This window comes from Sinocyclocheilus grahami, unplaced genomic scaffold, assembly GCF_001515645.1.
Source record: "Sinocyclocheilus grahami isolate Dianchi unplaced genomic scaffold, SAMN03320097.WGS_v1.1 scaffold793.1, whole genome shotgun sequence".
Classification (NCBI taxonomy): Eukaryota; Metazoa; Chordata; class Actinopteri; order Cypriniformes; family Cyprinidae; genus Sinocyclocheilus; species Sinocyclocheilus grahami.
Window position 1 is genome coordinate 71,764 of NW_015505972.1, and position 12,176 is coordinate 83,939.

Here is a 12,176-nt window from a genome sequence, read left to right on the forward strand (position 1 = left end):
CAGCTGCCTGGTGCGATGGGACCGACAGTGATGCCTTCACCATTCTAATGACTCTACTTATTTTTGAAATGCTGTAGGACACCCTGCACCATTACACAGTCTATCCGTCTTCACCAAACAGCCACTCCGCCACATCTGAAGCCTGCTTTACTGCTGCGGGGTTGTGGCTGGCACTAGGCTGTTATTTAAAACTCTTAAGAGAAAAAGAATTAGCAAATAGAAACCATGCAACAGCAAACCTTGAGGCCGTGTGGCACTGAGTCCGCACCACTGTGGGATGTTTGCCAATGGAGGTCTGGGAAAAATAAAGAGCCACAGTGTGCAACTGTTTCCTTCGTTTTAAAGGTGGTCACACTTCAGGATTGGTGATTTCTGTAGTATGTTTGCACCTATGGGGTTTGAAAACTCTATGACTCTTGAATTAGTGATAGATTGGGTTAAATCTGGTCATTTTGAGATTAAATGTGTGAGACACATTTCCTTGGTTGATTATCAGTTATACTGTTGACAGCTTTGTCAATAGATAGTAAACAATTTTGTTTTAATTTTTTTTTTTTACGTTTCTTTATTAATCAGTTTATTTATTCACTTTATGTATGTATGCATTCATTCTTTATTTCTTTATTAATTAATGAAACAATTTGTTCATTTTATTAGACTGTTTGTGAATTTTGAGTATATACTGTATACAATAAGTTTTAAACAGCATATTTTTTATTCATTTTATCAAGTTTGTGTATATCTAATTTGCTATGATTGAAATGTATTATGTATGCATTGCAGGATTTTGGACAAGTCAAAATTTAATTAAGATTCATAATTTCAATTCAAATTAAAATCCTAAATTTGAATTAAGGTAGATAAAGAATTGCAATTTGAAATTTTACTGTATACAATAAGTTTTAAACAGCATATTTTTTATTCATTTTATCAAGTTTGTGTATATCTAATTTGCTATGATTGAAATGTATTATGTATGCATTGCAGGATTTTGGACAAGTCAAAATTTAATTAAGATTCATAATTTCAATTCAAATTAAAATCCTAAATTTGAATTAAGGTAGATAAAGAATTGCAATTTGAAATTTTATATAAGGAAATATCATTAAAACGAGTTCAAATTATTATAATTTTTTTTTGTAACTAAAAAGCAGTTTGTCAACTTTGAATTTTGGCTTGACAGACTTTTTAAAAACGTTTTGAGGGAGATACATTGAAGGATAGTGGATGGGTAGATAGATGCTGTAGAAATGCTGTAGAAATGTGTATTTAGTTTATATATTTAATTAGATTTAATTAACTTTTGACAAGGGTGGAAGAACATTTAATTGCGTAGTATGCATTAGCTGTTAAAGGGGTAATGCACTGAAAAATGTAAATTGTGCCATAATTTACTAACCCTCAAGTTGATCCAAACCTGTGTAAGTTTCTTTCTTCTGTTGAGCACAGAAGAAGATATTTTAAATAATGTTGGTAACCAAACCATTGCTGGTAGTCACTGATCTCCATAGTATAGAGGGGGAAAAATACTATGTAAGTTAATGGCTATGGTCAACTGTTAACATTCTTCAAAATATCTTCTTTTGTGCTCATCAGAGAAAAGAAATTCATACAGGTTTGGGACAACATGAAGGTGAGTAAGTGATGACAGAATACATTTCTGCTTCTGCTTTCTAGATACTGATATCGACCACTACTGTGAACCCAGGGAAATTAAGTGGATATGTGGGACATGCTCTTCTAATCAAATTCAACAAATAGCAGTAGAGACTCTACATGTCATTTACTGTGCAAGTAACATTTACATAAAAACTGTCCAAAGTCTATTCGAGTGTCTGATACATTGATTGTTGGGTATCTGATGCTGTAGTTGGGAAAACATCAGGGACTCTCCGCTGCCGATGATTAGGAGCTCTTATGCTATCCATTGATTTCTCCTCTACCCGGGGATGAGCGCTTGAGAACACAGAGCAGGGCTGATAGCTTTGTGTTTGATTTGCAGAGTCTGGAATCCATTCACCATTCGATGAGGAACAGGACTCTATCTCCAACAAAAAGGTCTTTGGGAAAATCATGTATATAGACAGAGAAAGGGAGACCATGAGAGAGAGGATTTTATGCAAAAACATCTGCAAGGTCTTTTTGTATTTACTGAAAGACAGGCACGTTCTAACAAAGAAACTTCTCTCCTCATTTGGTTCCTCTGAAAAGCTATAGAAACATCTAGTAAGCGTACATCTTTATTGAAGATGGAAAACCAATCAATCTCCTATTTTATTGGACTCGGTCACATCTCAATCGAGCTGAGGGTGAAATAACCACCTGTGCTGTATTTTAAAGTTTTAAACAGAATACAGAAAAAAAACTGAACAGCCCAAAGCTCTCCTTCAGTTCCTTTGTTTCTCAATCACAAACACCCACATGCTTCTTCAGACTGCTGAGGCCATCCTTTTAATTTGGCCTGCCTCTACTACATTTTAACCAAAGAAAGACGATTTTATGCAAAAACCTCAGCAAGGTCTTTTTGGATTTGCTGAAAGACAGGCACGTTCCAACAAAGAAACTTCTCTCCTCATTTGGTTCCTCTGAAAAGCTATAGAAACATCTAGTAAGCGTACATCTTTATTGAAGATGGAAAACCAATCAATCTCCTATTTTATTGGACTCGGTCACATCTCAATCGAGCTGAGGGTGAAATAACCACCTGTGCTGTATTTTAAAGTTTTAAACAGAATACAGAAAAAAACTGAACAGCCCAAAGCTCTCCTTCAGTTCCTTTGTTTCTCAATCACAAACACCCACATGCTTCTTCAGACTGCTGAGGCCATCCTTTTAATTTGGCCTGCCTCTACTACATTTTAACCAGTCCATCACATGTTCAATGTTTGCATGTGCACAGGATGTACGCATTAGAGCGGAGTTCCATCGGATATGAGTGTATGTTGTTTGGAAGGTTCTGAGAGAGGCCAGAACAAGGGGCGTACAGAAAGTAGAAGAGCGTCGTCTTGCTCGAAGTTGGCAATTACAGACTGCACAGTGTCCCTTGGGGTTCCCGGTGCACTCTGTCTGGAGGCCTGTGTTAGCGTTGCACAATACAGATGTGTGGGCAGATGCCATCTGGGGCTCGGAGAACAAAACCTAGTGTGGGGGCGCCGTTCAGGGAATTCAGTCAGGAGACCCGAGAATCCAGAAAGAGAATGGAAAATGATCTGACGGTAATCAATCAAAAAAACTGTGACACAAATGACCAAACACAACGACCCAGAGCAAAGCCTCGCACAAACACACCCCTGCCTGTGGCGACTCCCCGCCCACCGGCCATAACGCGATCAATAGGCCTTCACCGATATGAGCAGAAGCGATTGGCCGAGACTGCTAAAAGTGAACCGCCTCCTCCTCGGCTAATTGCACCTTTATGATTGCGCAGTCTTTCGTGCAGATCGAGAAAATAAAACGCCATTCTCTTCGTCAAACTGAGTGACAATCGATGTTGGGCGCCCATCTCAGAATGCCAGATGCTCCTCCCGACTTCATTATGCTGGCCGAGATGGTTTCGCCGGAGCAACGGCGTCGCCACAAAGCGTTTCGATCATGGCCCTAGAGACAAAGTCATGAACGTCACCTGCTCCTCAGCCTAATGCTATTAAAAACGAGAGATCCCAGAGAGGCCCCAAATGTATATGGAAAAGAACAAAAACTTAGCTTCTCTGGCCTATACATAAACAGGAAACGCTAGCTGTGGTCAGACGGATCTTGAATGTTAAAGTCTGAGAAGGCGGCGGAACATGTTTCAAGTCTTCATCCAATCCACTGAGACCAACTTTAAACCAACAGCTGAAGACACCTTCTTTACTGTGAGCACTTGATTACACCATTTTTTACCATCTGGCACTTTCTATGATAAGGGTACAAAATGTGGCGTGAAACTGAAACGTTTACTTTTTTCTCAACAAATGTTAAGTGAAGGAGGTTCCTTCAGAAAATATTGATCATTAACATGTGAATTTTGTTTTAGAAACATTTAGTAAGCTCTCACCTTCTATCAGAGACTAAAAAGCAATCAATCTCAAATTCATACAATAAACATGAAATAAAAATAAACTGACCAAATTGTTAAATAAAACCTACACCAGAATGGTCAAGTGGGCTGTAAATGTAGCTTAAATTGAGGTTTTGAGGTTAATGTTAAGCTATATAATAATATCAATCAAACCGATATGTAAGGTATAATGAGAAAAATACATGGAATTTGTCTTTAATGCTTTAAGAAAGTCATGTGACGCCAAAGTGTGCCTGTTTTTTCCACATTTTGTAAGTCATTGTGGATATATCATGCAAGGGTTATTTTTATTTAAGCAAAACACTCTATCTAGCTTTATTGCAGCCATCAACATTTATCTTTAGTGACACAACAATGAAGTGCTGCTACAACTGTTAATGTTCAAGTATAAACATGCCTTGTCTCTTACAGATCCATCAGCCTCGAAGGCGGTACCCAATAACTTAAGTCAGTTACTCTCCCTCGCAGACCATCGATATGCAAACACCCAGTTGTCAAAGTTATCAGCACACAGCGAGCCCCGCTCCCCGTTACAGCATGTGGATTGGCTCATCAGGTGGGCGCATGCAGTAAGTCAGTGGAAAGCGTGAAGCGAAATCGGCGCATCTGCTGCTATTGATGGAATCCAACGATGGAAAAGACGCGTTTGGTGCGCAACCTGGTTGTGGGCGTCGTGAAACGATTGATTGACAGGGGCAGGAGAGTAGGCGTCCAGTTGATAAAGGCATAAAGGGTCTCACCCTAACATTTAATAACTTTTAGGCTTTGCAGCAACACATACTGAATAGCGACGACCGATTTGCGAATGAATCCTTCTTTTAAAATTGAGTGATCCGGTTCACAAAACCAGTCTGAACAATTCCTTCACGAATCTAAGTCAGTCGGCCCAAGCGGTTCTCTTTCGGCAATATGTGTTTATTTGAACTTATGTAATGTGCTACGCCAGTATATCAATGACGCCATTGTGCCAACACGTAAAATAACTCCTGAATCTTTTTAATTAAAGGTGCGCAACCTGGTTGTGGGCGTCGTGAAACGATTGATTGACAGGGGCAGGAGAGTAGGCGTCCAGTTGATAAAGGCATAAAGGGTCTCACCCTAACATTTAATAACTTTTAGGCTTTGCAGCAACACATACTGAATAGCGACGACCGATTTGCGAATGAATCCTTCTTTTAAAATTGAGTGATCCGGTTCACAAAACCAGTCTGAACAATTCCTTCACGAATCTAAGTCAGTCGGCCCAAGCGGTTCTCTTTCGGCAATATGTGTTTATTTGAACTTATGTAATGTGCTACGCCAGTATATCAATGACGCCATTGTGCCAACACGTAAAATAACTGCTGAATCTTTTTAATTAAAACCCTATTGAAACTGTTTGAAAGAACCGATTTGCACAAATGACTTTTATCTCTACTGAAACTGTAGCACTAAGCACTGCAGTTTAAATCTGGATGCAAACTGAGAGTGGTCAGATTTACGTTTTTTCCCCATTCTCTTATATTTTATGATTAATGTTTGAATAATAATTATTGGAGTAGCCTAGTCCGTTTCCCCTGAATAAATTGTCTGTTAGTAATGTAATAGAAGTAGGCTAAGCTTATTTATCCAAGTTTAGAAACTTGCCTTTTGATTGAGTGTTGTAGATAGGAGATAAATTGCAAACACTAGACGGCGCACTAGCTCTTCCCACTATATGACTGTTTAGCTTAACTTTAATGAGTTGCACGCTCCATACAGACTTATGTATGACGTAGGCTATACAGCTATAATAATTATGATCAGGGTATTTCCAATACATCATGGACCATGTTCTGTATGTAAAAGTAGCATTTTAACAACAGCCGCTCTCTAGCCTATTTCTCTTTAGCGCATTCTCTTTCAGACGCGCACTCTATCTCTCTCACACGCGGTTTTTATGATATGCAAAAGATTGAAAGAATAAAGACTTTTTTATACTTATACAATTCTTCATTTATCATATAGGCTACCTGAAAAATGGGCTGCCTATTTACCCGAATGGTGTCTCGCTGTGACAGGCACGTCAGTCAGTAAAGATCCGCCCCTCGCTCTGTGCATCACTCTCAAACGCTAATTCCACCGGGACAGACGCAACTTCGGTCCGTGCGCGGAGCGGAGACGCACACGAAATGACACCAATGGCTGCACTTGTGTTCACAGTGACTTTTGCGCTAATAATCTGGATACCGACTTTCGCATTAACCGCACGGGTCTACCCTCCTAATGAAGGTAAGGACCAAACCAAGGGAAAACCTCTAAGGCTACAAGAGTTATTTTTTTGTTGTTGTTTGGGTTACGACATGGGATGGTAGAGTGGCACAGTGTATGACTGCCATCTGTTTTTTTATTATTATTATTATTATTTTGAGACTTTATGCCGTCAGCGAAAAGGAATTATAACATTTTTCTCCGAAAGTCCCTTTGGGGATCTCCAAGTGTCTGTGGCTCCCAAATCCGCAGGTCTAATGGAAGACTGAGCGTTTTTTCATCAAACGAAGTTAAACTCGGACTCTATTGGGAATAAACACTCTGGTTCAACCGATTTTTAATTTTACTGGAACCTATTTTTTTGCACATATCTTTATTTATTGATTAATATTTCATGAAATGCGCGTGGATGACCAGAAAGGAAAATATAAGTAGTTCACGACTTTATTATTTCCTTGGAGTGTTTTCACTAGCGAAATATGCACGAAATTCAGAGACGCGCACGAGACAGATACAAGCATTGCAGTATAATGTATACTTATAGTAAATGTCGCATTTCACTGCACGCTTTTAATTTTAATAAATATATTATAGCTTTGTTGTGGAATTAAATCTCAAATTTCATATATATTTATAAATGTACGTGTGTCATTCCACTGATTATTTTCCTCTCTCAGAGGACCTAATTTTGCTTGGACAATAGCCAACTTAGAATACTGATTAAAGCAGTACATAATCATGCTGCAATCAAATTTTATAAAATACATATTTTGGCCAAATATTCACTTGTATTATTGAACCATATCCAATAAATAGCCTTATAAGCCTAAATCAGTTTACATCAAGGAAATGGAGAGTGTAATAACTTTGTGCAGTTGGGAACAAAAGCGTAGAAACAAAACAAGTTGTGACTTAAGAGGTAGTTTGATCTAGTCATAAGGAGGTTGATGATCCATCTTCAGTAACTCACAGCATTTTGTCTTTCGGCAGTGACGCTGCTGGACTCGAGAACTGTGCAAGGAGAATTGAAATGGGTTGCGAGTCCGACGGAAGGAGGGGTGAGTTTACAGAGGATAGACAATGTTGCTTTTACATTTGTATTTGTGTGGAAAAATCTCTATCGGCAACTCTTGAAGATGTTTATTGTCTTGAAAATTATATTTGCACATGAAAAAGCAGACTAGAGAATTAAAGAACCTTTTCTGAGCACAGCAGAATTGCTGTTTCACACTAAGAAGGTACAGGATCTAACCAAGGCCTCATGTTGTGCTAAAGCCCCACTAAAAAAAAGGAAAACGGCTTAAGAGGCATCACACTGTATGCAATCTGTATTTTTTGCATTAGTGCATAGATGAAGCACAGAAGACTAATGAGACCTATACAAACATCCATAATTATAAACCCTGACAGATGAAATGGCTTTGTTCTTATAATCTGATGTTTCATACAGACTGAGAAACGACTTGAGTTTAAGTGCTTGTGCTCAGGATAATTCATTTAGAAATGGTATGCTTCATAATTATATTCCTTTCTTTACATCATAGAGTTGGCATCTTAAAATTCGAGAATTGTCTTGTGCTCCGTGTACTGTACTTTGCATATACAACAATGAGACTTGTCGTTTTTGGCTGGCTAAAATGAGTACAAATAGGCTGATGAAAAAAGGCTATGTGCTAATGTTTAAGAATTTAAGTGTTAAGTGCTAAGAATTTATTATATATATATATATATATATATATATAGGCATTTGTTTCCTTTGGAAAGAACAAGTGCTATTTACCTCAAGTTAATTATACACACATTATATGATTTATATAAAAAAAGTTTTGTTTTATTTTTTAACCACACTTAACACTAATATTCATACTTGATTATAATTATTATGCAATTATATCAATTAAATGTGTTAAAGTAGCACAAGCACCTTGTATTTAGTCACTATTATTGTTACTGTTATTGTGATTAATTATATTATGAATTAGGTGAAAAAATGGATGTTGTAACCAACATTATTAAAAATATTTGTCTATTAACAATTAACCTCGCACACCTGAAGGTAATAGATAGGTGCGTAGGAAAACATACCAAACCAAGGCCAAATACAAAAAAAATCAACAGTCCCGCACACTATCGATACTTGCACATATATATTTACGTTTCGGTCCCATGACCTTCATCAGGCATACCAAAATTGTTAATGCACAACATCATTTAAAAACAACAAGTGACCAATCACTGCAATGACACATATGATATATTTTTGTATACCTGATGAAGGTCATGGGACCGAAACGTTGTTCTCTACGTACTACTTTGGTTGGTTTCAGGTTTAATGGTGAACTTGGAATTTGAAGAAATGTGCTCCCCCACCCTCTGCTGCTTTATCTCAACAACCCATTTGATTGACAGGGTGCCAACAGAGCCCCCCTCCCTCACGCAAATGGGCCAAATGTACAGCTTTATCGGTGTGACAGCTGGGATTTCTACACTTACGACTTACAAAGAGTGAAATAGCAAGAAGAAAAGACTGCGTCATATATTGTGACAGGTCTTTTCAAAACTCTTCTTCACTGCGAACGTCTCATTTGAAACTCTCACCAGCAGGAAGCGTCAAACTCTAGGCCCCATAGTATTACAATGGCCTAATATGGGATTAATGGTGACCAGGAAGTCAGGGTGTTCTTGTAAATGTTGCTGGTCACTGCATTTGTTTGGTATATGTGCTAGGGTGTTTGTAATGCTGTATTATTACTGAACCATATTTTGGCCTTAGTTTCAATTTAATTTTACATGTTGCCACAACTACCTCCCAAAACATTTAGAAGGCTTAAACATTACTTGCTATTCTGATGTGCAGAAATTGATCTTAACAATGCTTTGAAGAATCATATTATCCCGATTATGATGATTTTTTTAATGGCCAAAGAGTTTGTTTTCAAAAACAGTGTAAAGACTGATCATTAAAACTGCTTGTCCAAAAGGGATTGTTCACCTAAAAATTAAAATTATGTCATAATTTACTCACCTTCATGTCCTTTCTAAACCTGTATAACTTTTTTCTTCTGTGGAACACAAAAATATATTTTAAAAATGCAATTGAAACATACTTAAGAATATCTTGTTTTGTGTGCTGCAGAAGAAAGGCAGTCAAAAGGGTTTAAGGAGAGTAAATGATGACAGACTTTTTATTTTTAGGGGTGAACTGTCTCTTTAATTTTTGGAGCAGCACATGCACATAAGTGCACAGAATCTGACAGATGTGTGATTAAATTCTCATTAGCATATCGTAATCAATGAAATCATTGCAGCTGTTAGTTTGTGGAACATCTCCAGCATCAGGACTGGAATTGTGTGCACCTGCTTTGACAAAAGTCTCCCCAGTAGAATTTCACTAGGCCTACTTACCTCTCTGTCTTTAACTCTGTCTCTCTCACAGTGGGAAGAAGTGAGCATCATGGATGAGAAGAATACGCCAATCAGGACGTACCAGGTATGCAACGTAATGGAACCCAACCAGAACAACTGGCTCCGAACGGACTGGATCCCCCATGGTGGAGCTCAGCGCGTCTACATCGAGATCAAATTCACTCTGCGTGACTGCAACAGCTTGCCAGGAGTCATGGGAACCTGCAAGGAGACCTTTAACCTCTACTACTACGAGTCCAACAATGACAAAGAGCGGTACATTCGAGAGAACCAGTTCACCAAAATCGACACCATCGCGGCCGACGAGAGCTTCACGCAGGTGGACATAGGAGACCGTATCATGAAGCTGAACACGGAAGTTCGTGATGTGGGAATTTTGACACGGAAGGGCTTCTACCTGGCATTCCAGGATGTTGGAGCCTGCATCGCTCTGGTATCCGTACGGATCCTCTATAAGAAATGCCCCCTCACTGTACGCAACCTGGCCCAGTTTCCAGACACAACCACCGGGGCGGACACCTCATCGCTAGTGGAGGTACGTGGATCCTGTGTGGACAATTCAGAGGAACGTGAGGTCCCTAAAATGTACTGCGGCGCAGATGGAGAATGGCTGGTGCCTATTGGAAACTGTTTGTGTAACCCTGGCTATGAGGAACACGGAGGAACATGCCAAGGTAAGAGCTCAGATAACGCCCTCACTCCATTTTTTCCACCAGAGCATTTAACCAGGTTCTTTTATGAGTCGAGATTTATGCACCTCCCACATGAAAAGTAAAATAAATAAATAAATACCCTGATCTCTCAGCAGCGATATATTCTATAATTTAACATGAGATCATTATAAGAGAAGCTGACCTGTATACACTTTTCCCCCCTCAGGGATGTCAGAGTTTATTCAAATGTAGACAGCTGGATACTCGGCAGATCACTGTGGATCAAGCTAGTGTTGCCATTCGAGAGGTCTGGTTATGATTATGAATTGCCCTGTTTGATATCAAAACACCTCCCTGTGGATTTGTGCATGAGCAACGTTGGCACTAATTATTTTGTTGGAGCAACAGCCGTGTGGTTTATGAGCAGAATCCGCTTAATTAGATCATGGGCCAAGGCTCTCGTACCCTTTTCGCTCTCGTTCTCCTTTGCTATCTCTCAAGAGCATGTGCGATGGTTTTCAGTTCACATTAAAGGGTATAGACGTGATTGGCAAAACACTGAAAGAGCAGGAAAGATAAAAGAAGAAAAGGAGAGGATCAGATAGATTGCTTCTGTCACCAGAGGGGCATTTCTCTTTCTCCATCCTGGCTTTGATTCCCAGTGTCCGTAATCAGGCCATACGGCATGGAAAAAGCTGTGATATACTGTTTGGGGTAATGCTGAGGTCAGTGCAGGCAAAAAGGAAGAGCCAGAGGACATGTAGGCAGTTTTAGCACGCCTTTTCTTTCTTTTCTGTCTGGTCCAGAAGAGGGTCATCGCTTGAGCAGGGTGATAAACGGCCGACTGGCCAGTCTAACAGCCTTTATTTATGAGCGCTATCTCAGCTGGCTAATTGCATGACAAATACGGGCTGTAATTTAGGGTTCCAGCGGGCTCAAGGGGGGTAGTCAGCATTCACCGTGGGCGATCTCTCTCAGTGGATGTGCTTGTGTGGGTGGCTGAATGGGGTACACTGGGAAAAGCCATTCTCAGAGATCTGGCCATTTTTCTCGGGCACTCTTTTATTTGCAGAACTCGCTGGCAGCGGCCAGGTTCCCCACTCGCTTCTTAGCTTTCTCTCTCTCTCCCTCTGCTCTCTTTTGACGTTCAGATATGTTTAAATAAAGGAAAGAGGCTGTAATTTACCGAGAGCAGAATGGTGTTTCCACACAGACATTTGATGGAACATTTTACTTAAATCACTTCAGGGCTTGCAATGATGATTTCATTACTCTGAGATTTTTGGAAGAGGGCATTTTTAATATTTCTGTTGTTTGGCATAGGCAAAAGTTTTCAGGTTTCATTTCCCATCTCACACATCAATTAAAAAACCCTTCAAGTCCCAAAATCTGATTGTTAATAAAAATAACAATTTGGTCCCTCGATATTCTCTTTACCACCGTGAAATTTTCTCAGTCTCTCCAAGTGTATAAATACGGCCGGGAAGTAAGAAAACACACAGTCCATGTATTCTCAATACTTCAATTTATTCACAGAAATACAGATCTTATATAGGCATGTCGAGGGGAGTTTTTACCCTCTTAACCAATGAGGATAGGGTGACATACCCATACAGGATGTTTTTCCCAAGAACATGTGTTTTGTATAAAATTGCCACATATACAGAAAAACATATCCATATAAGGAATAGACTTCCTTTACCTTGAATATTGCGTAAGAGACATTCAAACACCATACAAGAGAGAGAGAGAACAGAAAGAGGAGGGGTGATTCAGAGAAGGAAAGAGAAAGAGTGAGAAAGGAGGGG

General features: G+C 39.2%; 1 protein-coding gene across 1 annotated transcript in view; it reads left to right on the plus strand.

Annotated features, from left to right (window-relative positions):
• The first annotated feature begins 6,202 nt into the window (after positions 1 to 6,202).
• Positions 6,203 to 12,176, plus strand: part of LOC107561807 (ephrin type-A receptor 4) — a 38,975-nt gene continuing 33,001 nt past the window's right edge. The window contains exons 1-3 of the mRNA XM_016246300.1: positions 6,203 to 6,310; positions 7,280 to 7,347; positions 9,726 to 10,389. Coding sequence (XP_016101786.1) covers positions 6,211 to 6,310; positions 7,280 to 7,347; positions 9,726 to 10,389 — 832 coding nt within the window. The 5' untranslated portion in view covers positions 6,203 to 6,210. The remainder of the gene's footprint in view (positions 6,311 to 7,279; positions 7,348 to 9,725; positions 10,390 to 12,176) is intronic.